The following is a 22,158-nucleotide window of genomic DNA, read 5'->3' on the forward strand; positions in this document are numbered from 1 at the left end:
TGTATTTTTCTGCTTTTATTTACTTCCTTAATCAGAATCCTCGGACACCGAAGGTAAGTTTAAATTCCCCCTCAAGCTGCTTACAAAAACAAGGCTTTAGTACTTAAAATACAAATTTAAAAAATCCAGAAATCAAGCATCCCATGGACAGTTTGCCTTATTTAGTTTTTTTTTAGTTTTTTTTTTTATTATGGGAGCTAAAATGTTTATTTCAAACCCTTTGCCTTAAAAATAAACCCAAACACCCCCTCCTCCAAGAAAAACCAACCCAGTCAAATTTACACCTTGAAAATCACTGATGGAGTTGTTATTCCCTTACATTACACTATATCAAACACTGCTTTTGTCCCAACACAAAACCAATATATTGGCTTCTTTCACAAATATCTGAATTATGCATTTTACCTCAGCTTATTTTATGCATAATGCAGCAATCAGTGGAATAATATGCCTACATTGGGAAGTTTCTCTTTAAATTTGAAGTTCAGAATGTTAGAAAAACTAAAACTAGTAGTTTGTAATTTTCAATAAGGAAATTATATGTGAGATTGGTCTCTTGTTGCATAGAGATAAATTACGATTGCAAGAAAAGTTTGAAATCAGGTACACTCATAAGTACAGTTCTATATTTTGTATGTTGCATGAATAATCATTAGACAAAGATCATACCTTATTTACATTATTTACATTTGACGGATATTTGTCCTCATCTTGTTTGTTGTTATCACAAAGTTTCGGCTGATATACCCTCCAGCCTTCTTCAGGTGTCTTGGGGAAATTTTGAACCTGGGTTCTCATTCCTAAGGTATTTTTCGATGTTGTTATTATTATTATTATTGTTCAGGTCACTGCTTGGAATCGAACTAGGAATCTTGGGGTTAGTAGCTCACACTCTTAACCACTATGTCATATGCTCATGGGCAATTATGGAATGAATTCTAGCACTTATAAACCTAATATTTTTCTATCCTTCCTTAATACTGGTTCCCATATGCTGCTCATATCTGTACTCGGTCTGCTTAGGAGGTTGTTGTGTCCTAGCATATGGGCTGCTTCTTTTAGTTTTCCTATTTTTCAGTGATGTTCTCTATTATTTTAACTTCATCCCACAGGGTGAGCTGGTCTCCATTTTTCCATACATGATTAGCTATACCCGATTTATCAATATCTCCTCATGTCACAGCTTTGCGATGTTCATCTACCCTTATTTTGAGGGGGTGGCATACTTCGCCTTTGTTTAACCTACCACAGCTGCATAGGATGGAGTACACGCAGTCTTTGGTCATATTCTCTTCTATTGGTGGTTTTACTCGAAGGAGATATTTGCAAAGTGTTATATTACTCTTGAATACTGTCCTGATGTCATATGGGCCGCATATCTTTTGCATCTTTTCAGAGAGGCCTTTCACATAGGGTAAACAGACTGTGGACAGTTTATTGGCCTCATCCTCTCTCTTCTTCATAATTGGAGTGGATAGTATACTTTTGGAGTAGTTGTTGCTTAACAGATCGTTACTGAGCTTGATCATTTTCTCGTGGTGTGTCTCACAATCACTACTTATATTCTTTGCACGATGTTTTAGGCACTGAGCAATCCCTCTTTTTACACTGTATGGATGGTGGGAATTGAAGTTGAGGTATCGTCCAGTAAAGGTCGGCTTGTGGTATACGGGCGTCCTGAATCCATACTTGGTGCGTGTTATTAATACATCTAGGAATGCCAGCTGATTGTCTTTTTTGAGGAATGAAGTTAAAATAATAGACAGAGAACACCACTGGAAAATACGAAAACTAAAAGAAGCAGCACATATGCTAGGACACAACAACCTCCTAAGCAGACCAAGTGCAGATATGAGCAGCATATGGGAACCGGTATTAAGGAAGGATAGAAAAATATTAGATTTATAACCCCTAAAATTCACTCCATAATTGCCCATGAGCATATGGCGTAGTAGTTAAGAGCGCAGTCTACTAAAGCCAAGATTCCGAGTTTGATTCCAAGCAGTGACCTGAACAATAATGATAATAACAACAACATTGAAAAATACCTTAGGAATGAGAACCCAAGTTCAAAATTTCCCCAAGACACCTGAAAAAAGCTGGAGGGTATATCAGCCAAAACGTTGTGTTAACAACAAACAAGATGAGGACAAATATCCGTCGAATGTAAATAATGTACACTCATAAGTAGTTTTGGAAGAAAGGTTAGCAACATACGATGAAGAGAAACAAGAACAAGGAGGAAGGGGCAGGGAGGGAACAATAAATTTTTTTTTTTCTGATATGTGAGTCAAATGGAAGGTGCTGACATCTTATTTGAGGACTTGAGCAAATTCAAAACTACATAAAGGTGCTATAAAATAAAGTTTATATTAATGAGTTTCTAAGTGTGTTATTTATGAGATTAAATAATTTTACAGTTTGAGGTGCTTTACATATTAAGATAATTTTTCTTTTCTTCTTTTGAGAGGTAAGTTTGACATACATGACAACAGATTAGGGTTTAATTTTTGTTTTGTTTTTCCTTCCAATGAAAAACTCTGCACCACTGAATATGGTTGTCATGTGTACAAATATTGTCTTGGATGTGACCTTTCAATAGGACAAGATATTTATATTGAAATCTTTTGCTCTAAAACTTGACACCTTGAAGAATTGGCCGCCTCTGTAGATATCTAAATTATGTGTATTTACATGGGAGCAGGTATGTCTGTTTAGTTAAAAGGTTTGCTTTGCAACTACATGGTTTGAAAATTATTCCCACTGCACAGCATCTTAAGCAAGTATTTTCTACTATAGCCTTAAGTCAACCAATTGATTGTGAGTGAATTTGATACACAGAAACTGTACAAAGTTTGCCTTTTGTGTATGTGTGTAATTGTTTACATTTGTGCTTCTCTGAAAAACTGAGCTACAAAAGTGATATACTGTCAACTTTCTATCAACACATCATCTGGTTCTGTGCTTTCAAAACCTTCACTCAAAAAAACAGGTAAGGATTCGTAGCAGAAACATTCCTGACTGTAAAACAATAATATATAAAAATTATATATTCATTTTAACCCATGCTAGCATGGGAAAATGAATACAGCTTGTTTTGGGAAGGACATCCAGCCATAATGACTATACCAAAGCAGACAGTAGAGCTTATTGCCGTTCCCTAGCTTGCCAGCTCCTATCAAACCGTCTAATTCATACCAACATGGAAAAAGGGACAATAAATCGTTATGATGATAATGGTATACAGATATTTTAGGTGTATATGTGTGTTTATGTGCACACATGACTGTTAGCAGTATTTAGGTAGTATGCACAAAAACTGTTCTGTTTAAATTTATTTCACTGACAGGATAAAAACTGAATAGAAATAAATAATTTTTAGCTTGAGAGAGGTTATCATATCAGTGAGACTTAGAATTTAAATGTATGTTATACAGCTTTATTCTCCTATATACTGTTGATATCATTCATATATATATGTATACATATATATTTGTTAGTCGTCACAAAAAAAGAGAGTACTCCCCTCCACCACCCTCATGAAAGTTATCCTTTTGTAGGAATTCAGAAAAAATTGATAAAAAGCTTCACAGCGGCAATTATTCATTTTTGTCTTTAAATATTCAAGTCTGTTTAAAGACAGTGAGTTTCTTGTTACCCTCTTTTAGTTATTGCTCTCAGGTAGTGAGCTTTGAAGATGAGATATAGAGCTAAAATGATTTGGAAGGTATTGTTTTAGACCACAGAGACCTAAAATTAAATTGCTAGACAAATCTTTAACTGTCTATTTCCATTTTCTTGTGTCAGAATGAGTGGAAGAATAATTTTTGCTTCCACTCAAAATAAGAAAGAGGTGAAGGAATATCCATGATGTTTGTGGCCCCACCTGAAGGATAATAAGATTAGTAAGAATGACACACAGAATGAAGTCTGAGGTATGGAATTGGGGAAAAAACGCCAAGGAGAGGATTCTAAATGATTAGTCAACAATGGCAAGACTAAGATAAGGATTGATGTGAAACTGGTATGGGTTGGTGTGGATATAGTGAATGAAGTGAAGAACAAGTATTTTTCCAATTATTTGGGTGCTAAGCACTCAATTTGTAAAGAAGATGGGCTTGGAGACAACGCAGTGGCTGCTACAAGACTTAAACTTCATATCCATGGGTTAAAAAAACTTAAGTAGTTTTATTACAGTTAATACATCATATTTGAGGAGAGATAAACAAAAGAGAATAAAGTTAGATATTCAACTGATCTTGTTTGTTAGCTGGTTTATATATATATATATATATACACCCACACATATACACTAAATAGATTCTGTTTATCATAATCATTGTTTTAATGTCAACTTTTCCCTGTTTGCATGGGTCAGATGGAGTTTATTGGAGCATATTTTTCTACGCCCAGATTCCCTTCCTGTTTCCAGGCATAACCAGACATGTTCTTCACAGAATATTGGAAATGAATGACACTGCTTCTATTAGTGTCATTCACTTATAACTATCACACAATGTCAAAGCAAGGAGACACAAACACACTTGCATACCTACATGTACAAACATACTTACACATACCTTCTTCTATCTATGTTTGGTAGTGAACAGGACAGTATACTGGTAGTAATAATAATAAGGTTAGAAGAAATGAAGAAATTGTTCCTTAGTTTATTTACATAGATATACAGAAATTTTCCAAAGAAATAAAATAAAGTAAAATATTTACATTGTTACATTAAAAAATCTTCTGTCTAGTGCTTGAAGATGGTCTGATGGGCTTCTTTCAGTTTCCATCTACCAATGATGATGGCATATGTTTTGTTGCTGCCAAAGATGAATGAGAACTTCAATAATACTTATGGTCATTCCAGCCATGTCTCTGTGCAGCCCCAAATTATTAGCTCCATTAGAAAGACCCTCTACATTAACACTGCACATCCATTAAATCACATTTATTTGATTCCTCTCTGAGTATCAAACACTTTCTCTCTATAACATCTATATACTATTATCATGTAACATTATTCACACATGCTCAGCTTCCAAAGGCTTACACTTTCAAAAAATAACTTTTTGGGTACTAAATTTCTTATTCTGTGTGTTACTAACCAGTGCTTTGGTCTTTAAACTTCTCTTCCACATTTCACAGCAACTCTTATTGCAGAATCTTTCAGATACCAAGTATATGTAGGACCAAATGCCTAAGTTGTAATCAGATGTGGTCTGTGTGTGTGTGTGTGTGTGTGTATATATATATATATATATGGAGAGAGAGAGCGCCTTGTTAAAACCAGCCTGTATACTAAATTTCTTATGAAATTCATTGTGAATCCTCATATTACTTCTTGTATCCCTATGCATAGCTGTGTGTTTGTATCTAACAATGCAGAGATATCAAATACATTTTTCAGGTCAACAAATGATAAGTAAAGTTGTTTGGTCCTTAACTAAGCAGTTCTCTTGCAGTTGCATCACGAAACATTGAATTTGTGCTTCCATATACTACTCCACCACCACCATCAACTGTCTCTTATCTAACTCTACTAATTTTTAAACCTACCACTGTTCTAGTTATTCAAACTTCTTCAACCTGAGTTTGTCAACCATAAATCCATGTGTGTGCGAGGGGTACTTTCTTCATCAGACATTGATATTCAGTTATTTCCCTGTCTCTTGCTGTAGAGAAGACAAAACATTGATTTGCTTCTTGTGTCCACTTCTATAGATAATGACCGGTTGGTTGGCTAGTTTTCTAACTTTCTATTTTTAATGGTAAAAACATTGAAGCTGTAGAATATTTACAAGCTGTTATTTTGTTTTTTCTTTTTCTCTTGGGATATTTCCCCCTTGTAAACCAACATATCCATCCTGTTTTCTGCCATAATCCTCTAAATCCCCTGCTATGTTTATATGTTTGTACAATGTGGTTGACAAGCTTGCTTTCAAACCATGTGGTTTTGAATTCAGCCCCACTGCATGGCAGTATGAGCAAGTGTTTTCTATTATAATCCCAGGCTGACCAAAGCCTTGTGAGTGAGTTTGGTAGATGGAAACTGAAAGAAGCTCATCAAGTGTGTGTGTGTGTGTGTGTATGTCTGTTTGTCACACAAGCAATGTCATTCATTTCCAATATTCTGCAAAAGCATGTCTAGTCATGAGGAAATATTACCTTGCTTGTAAATAGGTGAGGGTTGGTGACAGGAAGGGCATCCAGCTGTAGAAAACCTGCTTCGATAAACTCCATCCAACCAATACAAACCTGGAAAAGTGGATTTTAAAATGTGGATATTATCCTGGAATCAGTTTATTTCTTTCATCCATTAATCTTATATATGGAACATCATAAATAGAAATAAAGATGTCATGTTGCCTATCACAAGCTTGAATTTAATTATTCTGTTGCCTACTCTGGTTACCTAAGTTAACTATGCTGCAAATAACAAGGTAGGCATGGATGTGTGGTTAAGAAGTTTGCTTTCCAACTACATGGTTCAGCGTTCAGTCCTATTGTGTACCACTTTAGTTTCTGAGCGAGTGGCTTCTGCTGTAACCCTGGGCTGAGTAAACTTGTTAGAAGAAAACTGAAAGAAACCCATCATGCATATGTATGTTTGTGCCTCCTCGTCTTGACATCACTTGATTGTTGTGAATGAGCATGACTGACATACAAGCAGTGTAATTTATTTCCAATCTTCCAAGAAAGCAAGTAAGAAGCATATCCAGCCATAGAAAATATAGCTCAACCAATTCTCTCTTACTCATGGAAAAGTGGACATTAAAACAATAATGACGATGTTACACCTGTGCCATTTACCACATTTAACTTACCTTTCTTCCACAGCAAACTGTGTTGAAGTTAACTTTACTGAGATTCTGTTATGAAAATATGTGTGTTGGTATGTTTGTATCTCCCTACAGAAGGCAGATTGTATAAGTGTAATGTAGCATGGCAATGATTTTGAATATAGATGTGAAAGTCTAGAGAGAAATGAGGTCATGTTTGATGTGTATGGTTAACTTGCATGAAAGTCAGAGCACACGTGAACTATGAATATGGCTAGATTTCATAGGTACACATTGATGGAGACTATACTGATGTGGACTTGGGTTGTCAATGAAGGAGTTCAAACAAAAGTGTTTAACCCTTTTGTTACCAACCCAGCTTAAACCAGCTCTGGCTTGAGTACAAATGTCTTGTTTTCATAAGTTTTGAATTAAAATCTTCCACCAAACCTAAGTCACAATTTATGTTCCTAACATTAGCTGAATGATAACTAAGTTATTTTAGTAAATTCTTTGTTATATTTAAAGTAACTGAAAGAAATACAGAGCATCTCAAAATAAATACAGTAACGAAAGGGCTAAGTCAAATATCGGGATGTTGAGCCTCATATATGAAATGACAATGGATTAAAACAAGTGGCAATATGCTATATAATAGGATCGACTATCTCAGGCCAACTTGATAAAATGGACACTAAAATGATGATGATGATACAAACATACATACCTGTCTTCTGCAAGTATTTGTCGCTGAAATATATCCATTTACTTTCTAGAAATAGTAGTCTCTTTGTGTATATTTATCAACAGCTACTGTATGGTTAAGAGGCTTACTTCCCAACCATGTAGTCTCGGGTTCAGTTCCATTTTTTGCTATAGCACCAGGCCATGTGTGTGAATAAGCATGAATGCAGATATTTTGCTTGTTGCCATTTAAGCAAAGTGGTGATGATGTTGATACAATAACTGATTGTGTAGCACTTTCAAAGATCTGTGGAATATAAAGATCTTTTACTTGAAAATCATCTGGTTATAAAATCCTTTCTCAAAATCAATAGAAATAACTTCATTTTTTGGAATTTTGCTAAAACTGGTTTGGGCAATATCTTGTGTTATAAAAAAAAACATTTTTTTAATTATTGACCCTGTCATAAATAAGAACCAAGATATCGAGGATATAATGCAACTAGCATGCTGTCACTATAAAAAGGTTAAACTTTACTTAATGACACTAAACACTTTATAAATTCATGGAATACATATTGTATTTATGAACACAAACAGAAGGGTTTGTAAAGGTTGGGTGGATTTAACTATTTCATTATTTGACTTTGTCATTTAGACTAAACATTAGTTATATTACTATGCTTCACATAGTCAACTAGAAATAGTAGTGCATATATATAATAGAAAAGGATATTTTACCATGACATAACTATAGAAGTTTCATCTCTATGAAACAGTTCTTGGAAGAGAAGCCGTCAAGCATGGTATCCATTAGCTATAGAGTATATGAAATATAAAGTAAGATCAGTGCTCTTAAAATGCATGGCTTTAAAAACAAAAGTTTAGAATATAGTTTTGCTTTTGTGTGTATATATATATATATATATATATATATATATAACCGGAGATGTACTTATCTGGCAAGTGATATGATCTGAGTGTGTTGAAACTAAAACAGTTACAGCATGGAAGACACGTATGTACCATTCAAACACTAAAAAACTACTGACTTCTTTTAATCCTTTATTATTTTGTGTAAAAAATTTTCATCGCACTATCTGCAACCTGGTCGCCAACACAGTTCTACTTGAACTGGTTTAAAACAAGGTTATTAGCCAACATATATAATCGTTCTGACCAAATAAACTGACCCACAACAGGTTGTTGGTGATGACAACCAGAATTACTAACCTTTATGGATGAAAAAAAATTATTTAAAACCCTGTGGCCTATATATACTGGACAACAGCCTTGTCTTAAACCAGTTGAAGTGAACTGTGTCAGTGACTCAGAGATACTGTGAGTAAAATATTTGATGCCAAAAAATAAAGGTGTAATTGAAGTTAACAGATTTTATATGTTTTTTTTTTTCAAATGGCTAACGTGTGTTCCAAACTGTAATTGAGATATATAAAGGTTTGTGTCTTGTTCTATGATGAAAAATAGTTACTGTCTAGTGTTTACAGTTTTGTGCATTCTTCTGTAAAGAAATAATCATATCAGGATTGCTGTAAATAGTCAATAATCGTTGATGAATTTCTGAATATTTTTCTTTAAGTTACCCTTGGCATGTGTAAATTTGCGTTTCGTAGTGAAATAAAATGAATCCAAAAACTGTATTGACTTTCATTTATTTCTGTTGTAGGCTTATGATGTTAGTGCAATTAGTAACATTTGGCTGTTAAGCTAATTAATCTAAATGAAATATGTGCATCCATCAATGTAGTTCTTATCATCACCAAATCTCTTCGTTTTTTTCCTTCCATTTTTCTTTATTCCAGACATTTTTACAGAAAGTAAGATATGATATGAAGAGCAAAAATTTCTTTCTTATCTTCCGTTGAGCATTTCATATAAACTATCTTCCCCTTTTGTTTACCATATTTCTATTGAAATATACTACTTTTGTTTCAATTAATTTTGAAAACCGTGAAGAATTTAATAAAATATCTTGGTCATGATAACCCTTTTGTTACCATAGTGAAGAATTTGACTTTGTCTGGGGTTTGGAACATAAATTGAAATTTGATAGGTTTAATTTAGATCACTTCAAAACAGGAAGTTTTTATCATAGAACCAGAAGCTGTTTTGGGCAGGTTGGTTTCAAAAGGTTGGTTAAGCTAGTATTTGAAACATTAATTAACCTGAAAGTTTGGTGGAGTGTTTTAATTTGGATAATTTTAAATAGGAAGGATTGTCATAGAACCAGGGGTGGTTTCAGGCAGGTTGGTATCAAAAGGGTTAACAGCAACAACAACAAAAAAAGGAAAAAGTACAGCTGTAGCCTAAATGTAAACAGTTTTCTTTTAATGTTTGTTAGGCGAGTGGGAATAACAATATTGAAAATACTAGTATTTTCCATAATGTGAAATTTTCTTTTGTGTTTAGGATGTATCTGCAGAACTTGTGGAAGGGCTCGAGGTATTATTTCATTTGATTGCATGTTGTTACCCACAGAAAACAAAGTGATTTTTACAATAAAAAAATTCTTTAATTTTTTTTTTCTTGTCAGCAGCTTATAACTTTTAAACCATTGGAGTGACACTTAATTACATTGTTCATTAAGACCCGTAAAATACATTTTTTTTGTATAATTAATTCTACTTTTCTCTTTCCAATTCAACTATTAGCACTGTGAGTTTTAACAAACAATAAAACAATATTTCATATATATATATATATATATATATATTCTTAATTTCAGTGTGTCATTTATATATTTTTTAAAAACGTGTTCATAATTTTTGTTGTATTTTTCTGAGTGATTCATAATAATTTTTCTAAATTTTGTTGGAAAATGATGTTTTTTAATATCAAGATTCAGGTTACAGAAGATTCAGGTTTTCATTAAACAATATCGTTTTAATTAAAACTAGTAAACTATAATTAACAGCAACAGCACCTATTTAAGTAAGTTTTACATTAATTATAACTGTTGATATTTTCACTGTTGTTCACTAATTAAAACATAAAATGTTGCAAATATATTTACCCATAAATTATATATTATGATGGTAGTAACAGGAATAATGTTGGAATATATGTGCAAGACAGTATATGTGTGTGTGTGTGTATCGCCTGTATACATGTATGTATTTGTGTATAGACATATGTTTATCTTTCTTTGGGCAAATAGTTGTATGTATATGTGTGTTTGTGAAGAGAGTTTTTGTCCAGATTCTTCAATTTAAAACAGGTATTTCAGTCATTTCCATAATAATTCTGTACCCTTAAGTATTACATTCACTTTTGATTAGAAGGTGAAGCACCATTGTAACATTTGTTAAGTACTCTTAATCACACGCAATCACCAGGTGTGATCTAATTATTCCTGACATATATCATAGTGCATTACTCTTTGAAAAAATTCTTTGTACATCACCCATATAATTTGATAATATTTAATGTATTTTTCTTATCTGAACAGGTAATCCTTTGTGAGCAAAATATGTCTGTTTGTTTGGCTGAGAAAACAAGTGTGAATTCCTTGAAATTTTGTGTGTTTAGCTTTGCAATTTAAAAAAAAAAAGTTACATTCACAGAACACATTTGTCAGACCAGACCTCCACCCCAACTAAAATTTCTTCACATGATTAATCTTTCTCTCTGTCACATCTCTCTTCACTTTTATCCACTCACCATTTTACCTGTCTTCATGCATGATTTCAAGATTGCTTCAAATATATCATCATCTCACATCTGTTTTCCATGCTGACATGGGTTGGACAGTTCAACAGGAACTGACGAGTAAGAGAGCTATGCCAAGCTCTACTGTCTGCTTTGACATGGTTTTCATGACTGGATGCTCTTCCTAATGCCAACTACTTTCCAAAGTGTACTGGGTGCTTTTGTGTGTATGTGTAACACCAGCCCCAGGAAACTAGCAAGACAAGACTCAACTGAGGGAGGTGACTTTATGCCAGATATTGAGAGGTTAGAGTATGGTGGAGGGACAGGAACAAATGTCAGCATGGAAGACATTAAATATTGATGATATACATGCATACACACATACATACACTACCTCTAAACTAAAAATGCTGTAAAGTCTTGGTGTTACAAAGACAAGGAAAGTTTAGAGGCAAAGACACTTTAGATGTTATAGAACTTTTCAAGGAACTCTTACTTCATATAGAAGCACTTATTCCAATATTCTTCCAATAAAAAACAATTGCCCTTCATTACAATACTAAATTAAACCAAAGTACCTTTCAAATAATAATTATTACTAATCACTAAAATACTGAACTTAATTTCTGTTCTTTTCTTATGCTTTTCTGTTGGAATAATATTGAGTGTATATAAAGTAAGTGGAAATAATATGCCAGGATTTACAACTGAGGGATTATTAAATGAACAAACAAAATAAAACAGCAATATTCCACTCTTTTTTACCTTATTTAAGGTGAACTCAGGAAAGTATGTTGGTATTACCAACTGTCAATGTCATATATACTGACAACCTTAGTCATTCATTGTTCTTTAACTATTCAAAGCCAGTCACACTTGTTTCAGTAGAGATAATTCTAAATTTTCTAGATAAAGTAGGAATTGTAAATCTATTCTTTATCTTGATTTCATTCTAATATAATTCATTGTTAAATGTATTTTGGTATTAATGAAATGTAGTATATAATATCATAATTATTATTAAGGCAGTAGACTGGCAAAATTGTTAGCATGTCATTATGTTCTTATTTCAAATGCTACTGGGATCAAGCTTGCCTTTCATAAAATAAAGTACCAGTTAAGTACTGAGGTTGATGTAAGCAAATAACCTCTCTCCCCAAAATTTCAGGCAGTGTTCCTTTATCATTATTAATTTATGAAGACTATTGTAAATCTTCATGAAGGTAAATACGCAATTAGAAGAGTGCAGTATGTAATAAAACACAGATTAACTTTGTTTATTGAAGATTATTTCAACAGTATATCAAGGAAAGAATGCCGAACAGACCAGTTGTGAATTTTTGAATTTCCATGTATTTTTCAATTTTCATTATTCTTGTCTTATTTTGAACCCGAAAAAGACATATAAAGTCAGTCTGTGTTTTTTTTTTTACATACCATGCTGTTCTAATTGTGTATTATTATTATTAAAGTAGCAAGTTGGCACAATCTATATGTTCAGTTCAAATTTCACCAAGGTCAACTTTGCCTTTCATCCTTTCTGGGTTGATAAAATAAGTACCAGTTGAACACTGGGGTAATCCCCATTCTCCTAAAATTGTTGGCTTTGTACTATAATTTGAAATCATTAAAGACAGTGAGCTGTCAGAATTGTTAGCACATTGGATAAAATGCTTAGTAGCTTTTCTTCTGGCTCTTAACATTCTAAGTTCAAATTCCACTAAGGTCATAAAATACTAGTTGAGTACTGAGCTTGATGTAAACAACCTTTAAAATTACTGGCCATGTGCCAAAAATTGAAACCATTATTATTTATTATAATATATTTCTTATTATTCTGAAATCTTTAGAGCTTTGTTGCTGTCATATCTTTTAAAAATTAACATAATTTTCATTTACGATATTTAGTTTGAATTAAAAATTGACTTCTGTAAACTGAAAGCTGTTCTTCAAATCTATTTTACCTCAATATTTTTAAACATATGATCTTTCTATCAAAACTTGTGTAATCTCTTTACTATAATCCCTTTATAAATTCTATTTTATAATTCAATAATGTTACTGGATCGATAATTTAAATCTGAATGAGAGGAAGTCAAATAAATAAATTAATTAATGAGGAAAAAAATGTTTTTATAAAATGTTTTATTTATTAAGTGATAATAGTTTATGTTTTTGCAAATGTTGTATTACTAGAGCTGAATTAAATTCAATTATTTTGTTTTTATTATTATTATAGCATGAGGATTATCCGGAACTAGAACTTGGTGAACACAGTATATTTTATAAACTTGGACAAAGTGGACTAATCTCCTTCTCTGATTACATCCTGTTGCTGACTGTACTATCAAGTAACTCGATCCATTTTCTTCACTTCATATTTTATATCATAATCTTTTTTTTTTCATTCATAGTCTGGTTGTTTGTTTGAGCTTTTATTATTTTTTTATTTCTGTCATAAAATCATTGTCCCTAAAGACTATCTTTCAATGGATCAAACAGGTAGAAGTTGGAGGACACCAGATCCAGGCCACTGTCCATTGCCTAGTCTGTGGCCAAAGTTGTGTGCTCTCACACAAATGGGGATCGTTTTCAGATACTTGTTCTGTCTCTTCCTCTGAATGACCTCTCTTAGTTTATTGATGTATCACTTACTGCTCACAATACAGCTATATTCCACAAAAATGAAAGAGAACAATGCCCTTGTCATTCCAGCAAACAGTCTCCATGATTTTCTAAGCTGATTACTATCTCCTGAACTTCAGCTTTGGAGAAAAGGTGGAATGCCATTCCCTAGACTGAGCCTTTATTTCTTGATCATGAAGATATAGCCATTTTTCATTCTTACCAGGTCAGAAAACAAAAACCTATCCTTATTGGCTTTAGACAATCCTAGCAGTTCAGAACAGACTCCCACCTTTTTCTTCTTCGAATTGAATGCCATCTGCCAAGTTACCCAGTTTGCATATACCTTTTGATACCCAGAGTCTTCTATTGTGGCCAGTGAACAGATTGTGACTCATCTGCCACACCAATCAGTTTGAACACTTGCTGACAATCACAGTTGAGGGTTTCCCAATGCATAGATTGTCTTCAAACTGTGCACATTGCCTTCTACATCTGCCAAACAACCTGTACCCCTCCTTCATCAAGAACTTGACAGCGTATAGCTTATGTTCACATTATTAGCATGCAAGGAAGACGAACAGGAAGAAAAGTTACTCTACCAGTATGTGCAAGTTGAACAACCTATTGCTATTAATGGAAAAGTTATGCCCACTTCCAAGACAAACCTCATGTGTCTATACACAAGATAAGTTTTGATAATCTATTATTTATTTATTTATATTTGCCTTGATCTGTAATAAAATCACCTTTGATCTCATCCTTTAACATATGCTCAATAGCTACAACCAGAAATTCTACTTAACTCCTGTACATATATAATTGCTATGTTTTATATTTGTTACCCACTGTACACACTCTTTGGTCTATTTTGACTCAGTAACTTTATTTATCCTGATTAATACACTTTCTCTCATAATAATTTCCACTCAATACGTGTCTTTGATAAAACAGAGTTAAAACATTTCATCTATAACAAATAACAACTGTAATGTTAACATTACAACAAACACTCGTCTAACATACTGGTTGTGTTAGACTATTGAAGTGTGTTATCATGAAAACACTGCCAAATCAAAATTTCCAAAAGATTCCCAATATTATGAATTACTTTAATAAGCCCTGCGGTGTTAAAATGTTGCTCACGAATTTTCATTAATGATTCTTTTATCCTCTTGTTAGCTAGAGTGGTATACAGCTACATAGACTGTTGTAGTGGCATAGAAGAAACTAGGAAAAGTTGTAGCTTGTTGATCAGTGTATGTTCTATATTTTGAGTGAGAAAAATAATTCCAAAATATCATATAGAGGGACATGAATTTGCAACCCTTTAGTTAGTAATTTAATATTTTATACACACATCTGCTACACACACACACACATCCTGAATCAAAAATTTCTTATATCTTTTCAGCACCTCAACGAAATTTTGAAATTGCTTTCCAAATGTTTGATTTAAACGGTGATGGTAACGTTGATGCTGAAGAATTTGAAAAGGTTTTCCTTTTTTAATTTTAAATCTTTATCTGTTTATTTATTTTTGTTAACATTCCTTTTATAACATTTCACTTTAGGTGACATTGTCACATCTATATTTTGCCTCATCTTGGTGCTATATTGCTTGACTTCTTCCACTATATCCCTATCTATTTCTATCATTGACCATCTCTCTCACAAACCTCACACTTTCCATCATCACCCTATTTTTCATCCATCTACAGTTAGAAAACAGTCCCTGTAACAGATTTCTGTGCAGCTTCTGTCTACCAAATTTCATCCTTTAATCTTTAAGTACATGGCCAAAGTGCTGTACAGTGGGATTGAACCCAAAGCAACGTACATGTGAATAAACATCTTAACTACTCAGACATACCACAGGTTTTATATGGTTTTGTTGTCATTTAAATTGGTTCCTGCAGTGTCTGTTTTTTAATGTTGGAACATCTATGTATATTTAGGAGGAATTTCATGTTTGGATGCTCTTCCTGTTGCAACCGTTACCTGTTTTCATGCAAAGATTTTTTTTTATTGTTTAAGGACTTGAAAGTGCAGAGCAACCAGTCATAATGTAAACATCATCATCAGTTCACTAAAGTGATAATAAGCATGTCTCTTTATCATACTTTAACCTTTCACTGCCTGACATAAAGCCACTTGCCTCTCTTCTGCAACCTCACTCAGTTGAGGGCTCTTTTTCTTTCTCTTGCAAATTACTCAGCAACCTCAAGAGTGCCAATGTCACAAAAATAGCACCCAGTACAATCTGTACAGTGGTTGGCATTAGGAAGGGCACCTAACATTAGAAACCATTCCAAAGCAGTCCTGCAACTGATTGGATTCTGTCAAACCATCCAACTCATGCCAGCATGGAATGGAAGATGATATGCAAAGGATTATCTGCAGTTGTTCCCATCTACCAAATTTCCTCCAAGGCAAATGGTTGGTTCACGGTTATAGTAAAAGACACTTTCCAAAGGCACCACACACAGGAACTGATCCCGAATCCACATGATTGTGAAGCAAACTTCTAATCACACAGCCATGCCTGCACCTACTATGGCACATCTCATTTAGTCGAACTGCATCAGTGTCTTTTGTCTTCTCTGCTGTTCAATCTCTTGATGTGGTGGTTTGCATATCTCATACCACATGTAGTCCTTCTCTGTCTATCTTCTCTTCTCTTTCCAGGTTCAGCAAATCGTAATGAATCAAACTAGTATGGGGATGCGACACAGGGACAGATCAACAACCGGGAATGTCAACAAAGGGGTCAGCTCTGCTTTGTCGACCTTCTTCTTTGGTCCAGATGCTAAGAAGAAGTTAACTGTTGAAAACTTCCTTGACTTCCAGCTACAGCTACAGCGAGAAATCTTGCAAATTGAGGTATTATTGAAATCCAGCTTTCCTTGATGACATGGGGAAGGAATGGCTACTTTTAAATCATTGAGCACAAAAATGTAACTCTAAATAGCTTAAAACATTTATATTTGCAATCATGAAGTTCTGAGCTTCACCCTGGGCTACAGAAAGTTGTATTTGTTCGTTTTTACATCCACTTTTTTATGCTAGCATAGATGACATGATTATTGGGGCACTGTTTAAATATTCAAATGCTTTTCCTGTTGCTAACCTGCATAATGAATCCCATATTGCACTTAACTTCAAAGGCATAAAGCTAGCAAATGATGATTTGATGGCGGATGGTGGCTAATAACCACAATGTCACTGGTAACTGAGCAATTTATCACAAAATCTGTTGTTTAATGATTAACAACTGAGACATTCATTCTAGAAAATCACAGAAGACTTAGTTATTTGCCTGGCTCTAAGGGACACTAGGCATGTCAGAGTAAATTTTGAATTCATTATTAGCAGCACTTTGTCCTTTCAGCCTGTGCTAATTGTCTTTGTTTATTAGAAAATGAGAATTTACATTATTCTGTTCATTGTCGTTTAACATCCACTTTTCCATGTTCACAAGGATTGGCTAGAATTTGTTGGGGCAGATGCCTTTCGTGTTGCTAACCTTCATCTGTTTCCAAGTAACATCACTTGGCCACTGTCATGTGATATCCAGACAAGGGTGCACACAAACACATATATATATGAAACAATGGGCTTTTTTCAGTTTTTATTTGCGAAACCCACTCAAGGCTTTGATTACCTGAGCTTGTAAAAGACACTTGCCCAAGGTGCTGCACAATGGGACCAAGCCAAAGATATGGTGAAGAAGCAACACATCCATTCTAGAAATGACAGGATTTAGTTACTTGCCTTGCTCTAAGGGACACTAGGCTTGAATTCTGATGAACACTAATCTTTTATCTAATGCTGATTGTTTTTGTTATTTAGAAAATGAGGATATACATTATTTTGTTGCCTAAGTAAACAGTTTATTATATTCCCACAGTTTGAACGGTTTGTTACTGAACCAGGACCCAATGCTACAATTAAAGAAAAAGAATTTGGTGCCATTTTGTTAGCTTATGCTGGGCTTCCTGATAACAAGAAGGTTCGAATGTTAAAACGAGTCAAGAAAAGTTATAAAGACCACTCCAAGGTAAATCATCATTGTTTTAATATTTACTTTACCATGCACGCATGAGTTGGAATTCATTAAGGCAGATTTGCCATGGTTACATGCTCCTCTTTGTTAGCAACCTTCACTTGCTTCCAAGATCAGACTTGTTCACAGAATATTAGAAATGAACGAGACTATTTGGAGAAGTGACACTCATTTGCAACTGTCAAGACAAGGAAACATAAACATGTGTGCACATGAGAGGCATCTTTCAGTTTCCATCTACTAAATCTACTCACAAGGCTTTGGTTGGCCAAGGACTATAGTACACAACACTTGCCTAAGGTACCACACAGGGGAACTGAGCCCAAAACCATGTAGTTGCTAAGTGAACTTCTTTGCCATTCCTGCATATATATTCCTACATATACACACCTTGGCATTTTCTCAAAGTAGATCACATTTACTCACAGCTATTAATATTTGGATCATTAAAGGTGTTGAGTTGCCAAAATTGTCAATGTTCTGCAATATTTCATTTGGTCCCTTATATTTAGAGTTCAAACCCTGCCAATGAAGGTTGGGAATGCAAGTACTATTCAAGCACTGCAATCAATGGTATGTACTAAACCATCCTCCGCTCAAAATTGCTGTTTAAATTAAAAATAATCATTTGGATCATTTCAGGGTATTACCTTAAATGAATACATTGATTTTTGGAAGTTTCTGAAAAGCATCAATGATGTTGATACAGCTCTAAGCTTCTATCACCTTGCCGGTGTTTCAATTGACAAAGGTAAGTTTTTGTTTCATTACCCCTTTTCATATACTGACTTCAGTTACCAGGTTGTTATGATACAAACTCCCCATTTTATTTTAAAGTAATCTGAATTAAAACCTTCCATAAAAACTTATGCATAAATTTAAGTTTCAATCAAACACCAACTTAACTAAATTCTTTGTTCATCTCAGAATCTGAAACAAAGGCATATTTTGATAAAAATATATAACAAAATTAAGCTCCAGAAGTTGCAACTTTTTATTGTGAATAAGTCTAGCATGAGAAATAAGTGTAGGGGAATGGGGATAACATTTTATATACTGGAGCAGCGATATTAAGGTAAGGTTTATATGAAAATACTTAATCCTGTGCAGTAAGTAAAACAATGAGCTTAGATACTTAAAAAATATTCTCCATAATATGCTATCTGGGATTTCTACAATTATAATTAGAATCTTACATGGATCAGATGAAATTCATTGAAGCAGATTTTCTACAGCTTAATACCCTTCTTTGTTGCCAACCCTCACCCATTTCCAAGCAATGTAATACTACTAATCAAATTTTCATAGGATTAGGAATAAAGGACACTGTTTACAATTACATATGGCAGACTTCTTTCAGTTTTTTCCTCTCCCAAGGCTGTAATAGAACACAATGGCCTAGTGTACCATGTGACAAGACTGAACCCTAAAACTTGTGGCCATGCATGCACCTAAATCTTTGAAAGACCAGAACTGATTGACACAAGTACAATATTTAAGGTATAATACCATGGGGGGAGGGGCTTAGTTGATGTAATCAACTCCAGTGTGTAACTGATACTTCATTAACCCTGAAAGACAAATGAAATATTGTTAAACATCTTGTCTGACTAACTAGTAATTCTGGCTGCAAGAGATTTTGAGATTAAATAATCAGTAAAGCCATTGTGTGTATAGTTTCAAAATCAAAGCCTAGCTAGCATCTCTGGGCTTTGACCTGCCTACAAGTTCACTGTTTGGCTAAGATTTAAAATATCACAAGGATATCCGATTGCACAACAATTTTTCAAACAAGTTTAAACCTACTCTGAAATCCTTATAATTCCAGGATTTTAGTGTTAAAAAAAATCCATAGCAATTTAATGAATATGTTGCCACTTCAGAAACCAACCCCACATGGAGGGGGGGAGGGGGGTCTGAAGTTTTGTTAGAGTTTGGGACAATATAACTTAATTCCCTTAAAAAGAAAAAAAAGTCCCACCCCTAAAATTTTTACCAAAGCCTAATAGTTACAGCACATGTGCATAAGTTACTTTACTGCCACAAAGTAACCAAGAACTATTATCACTCATTTTTGTTATGTATTAATGAATAAATCTAATTACATTCTTTTTTCAGAAACCTTGAAACATGTTGCCAAGACAGTGGCTAATGTCCAACTAACAGATCATCTTGTGGATTTGGTTTTCACTATATTTGATGAAAACAGTAAGTTTTGTTTGGGTACCATGTCACTAACTCTTTAGAATTCAGATTACTTTGCCAAATGTAATATTCACATAGATTTAATTAGAATAAGATGACTCAGCTTAAAAATTTCAGTGACTTTTTGTTATTTTTTATAATGGCATCCGTAGGTGTGAGGTTGGAATGTTTTAGCCAGTTTAAATTCAAATGATGCATTATGTCCATATTTTAAATGCCACTCTAGACAAAGCTTTTTTTTAAATTGCAGATGATGGTCAACTCAGCAACAAAGAATTTGTGCACGTTATGAAGCAACGAGTAATGCGAGGGTTAGAGAAACCAAAAGACACAGGTTTCGTAAAATTGATAAACGCAATGATCAAATGTGCAATTTATCAAACTACAAGCATGTTTGATTAGTCTTTTTACACTTTACAACATTTAATGCTAATTTTGTTTTTCAGCTAAAACTTTTACATTAAGTTTATCTTATTTCACCTTACAGTCCTAAAAACATCACTAACAACTGCATATGTTCCTGCATTTACTTTGTAAATAACTTTAAGTTGAAATATGTTGATTTGTTTAAATAAAAACTTTTTACAAACAAGGAAAGACTGAATTCATTTCTAATCTAATGTTTATATAAGTAAAGGATCACATTTCAATTACTGGGTGCAGTCATCTGGATACACTTTCTTTGGGACGAGATCTGCAACTTATGATTTCATACTTTGTTTAAACCATTAATTGAAATTTTAACTTCTGGATCTTCATTCATCACAGGACATACAATTGCTATCCGTAGAGATACCAAGCATTATATCTCAACAAAATACCTAGCATAGGATGAAGCTTTTGCCCTGGTAATTTTCCAAGTTATAAAAACCCTATAATTGCTTTTGTGTACGGTGAAAAGACTTCATCTGTAGTATATGTACAAATGTTTTATTTCATCAAAAGCAATTTCAGCCTAACTGTTGGTACAACCTTGTTCGCACCTGATATATCTATAAACAAAATAAGATTGTTCCATCATATTGCAATTAGTTTTCCCTGTTAAATCTTTTCTCCAAAGTGTCTCTAAGTCCTTCTGTAACTGTTAGAAATCTTTCAGTGCCAAAGTTCTTTATATTTTGAAGACCTTCCCTATCAGAAGATCAAAGTCATCTATTTGTTACATGCTTCAGATGTTCTGTATTATAGACATTCAAAATTTGTCACCTGGTTAAGGCAATATGAATTCACAAAACTACCAACTTTATATGCATGTAGTAAACTTGTACAGCTAGAAAAATTCCATTTTCTTAGCAATAAAAAGATGTATCATCCAAGCTGCTGCATAAAAATCTGCAATTTCAAAGAAATTACCATCCACCTAAGCTCAATATATGATCCAACTCTTTCCTATTCATATTGGATGACTTACAATAGACTTCTGCTGTTGAGTATAAGTACCTTGAGACCAAATACATAGCTAACTCCTTAGTCAACCATTCTTGTCCCAACATTTAGCTAGATACAAAACCCATATTACATGCAATGCTCATGTCTGCCAAGAGTTTAGTCAACATTCAAATATACATTTCAAACTCCAGTTAATAACACAAAACTCATTCAATAGTAAAAGCCTTTATACATAAAAGATGTTACATTGAAATTTCTAAAGTGATATTATCTAGCAATTAGGAAAAACAATTGTTCATAGAATGGTGGTGATGAAATACTTGAGGTGTGAATTGTTTTAAAGCAGAGCCAGTGGCATACAGTATCATCAAAAAAGTTTGCTTTTTATTTTTTTTTTTAAGTTGCACAATATTTAGCAACACTACCACCTAATGCCAAAAGCTACCCCCAACTGGATGGATGATTCTTAATGCATTAAAAAGAAAACTGCATTTAAGATCCATGGTAAAATCCTTAGTTTCCTCCTCGTCTATGAATTTAATGATTATGAAATTTGCTATAGAATCTGAAACATAACTTTACCATGAATTCACTTATTTGAAAGTCTTATTCAAAAAATGCTTTCTTCAAATGATGATGCATTGATGTAAAATTGATTTTAGGCTTAGAATCTACTCCGCAATGTTGTCATGTTCATAAATTCTCCATTGTCAAGCTTCATGTAGAGCAAGA

The 22,158-nt window shown here is 33.6% G+C and overlaps 1 protein-coding gene across 3 annotated transcripts in view; it reads left to right on the forward strand.

Moving 5' to 3' along the window:
• LOC106869687 (calcium uptake protein 1, mitochondrial) overlaps positions 1 to 20,634 on the forward strand; it is a 51,926-nt gene extending 31,292 nt beyond the window's left edge. The window contains exons 6-13 of one of the 3 annotated variants that reach the window (XM_014915517.2): positions 36 to 53; positions 13,381 to 13,492; positions 15,181 to 15,263; positions 16,455 to 16,649; positions 17,677 to 17,826; positions 18,475 to 18,583; positions 19,951 to 20,040; positions 20,288 to 20,634. In XM_014915517.2, the coding sequence (XP_014771003.1) occupies positions 36 to 53; positions 13,381 to 13,492; positions 15,181 to 15,263; positions 16,455 to 16,649; positions 17,677 to 17,826; positions 18,475 to 18,583; positions 19,951 to 20,040; positions 20,288 to 20,439 (909 nt within the window). In that variant the 3' untranslated portion in view covers positions 20,440 to 20,634. Of the gene's footprint in view, positions 1 to 35; positions 54 to 9,899; positions 9,933 to 13,380; positions 13,493 to 15,180; positions 15,264 to 16,454; positions 16,650 to 17,676; positions 17,827 to 18,474; positions 18,584 to 19,950; positions 20,041 to 20,287 lie in introns of all 3 variants that reach the window. The other 2 variants (XM_052978375.1, XM_014915519.2) reach the window with 2 other exon arrangements.
• The last annotated feature ends 1,524 nt before the right edge of the window (positions 20,635 to 22,158 follow it).

This window comes from Octopus bimaculoides, chromosome 2 (genome assembly GCF_001194135.2).
Source record: "Octopus bimaculoides isolate UCB-OBI-ISO-001 chromosome 2, ASM119413v2, whole genome shotgun sequence".
In the NCBI taxonomy this organism is placed as follows: domain Eukaryota; kingdom Metazoa; phylum Mollusca; class Cephalopoda; order Octopoda; family Octopodidae; genus Octopus; species Octopus bimaculoides.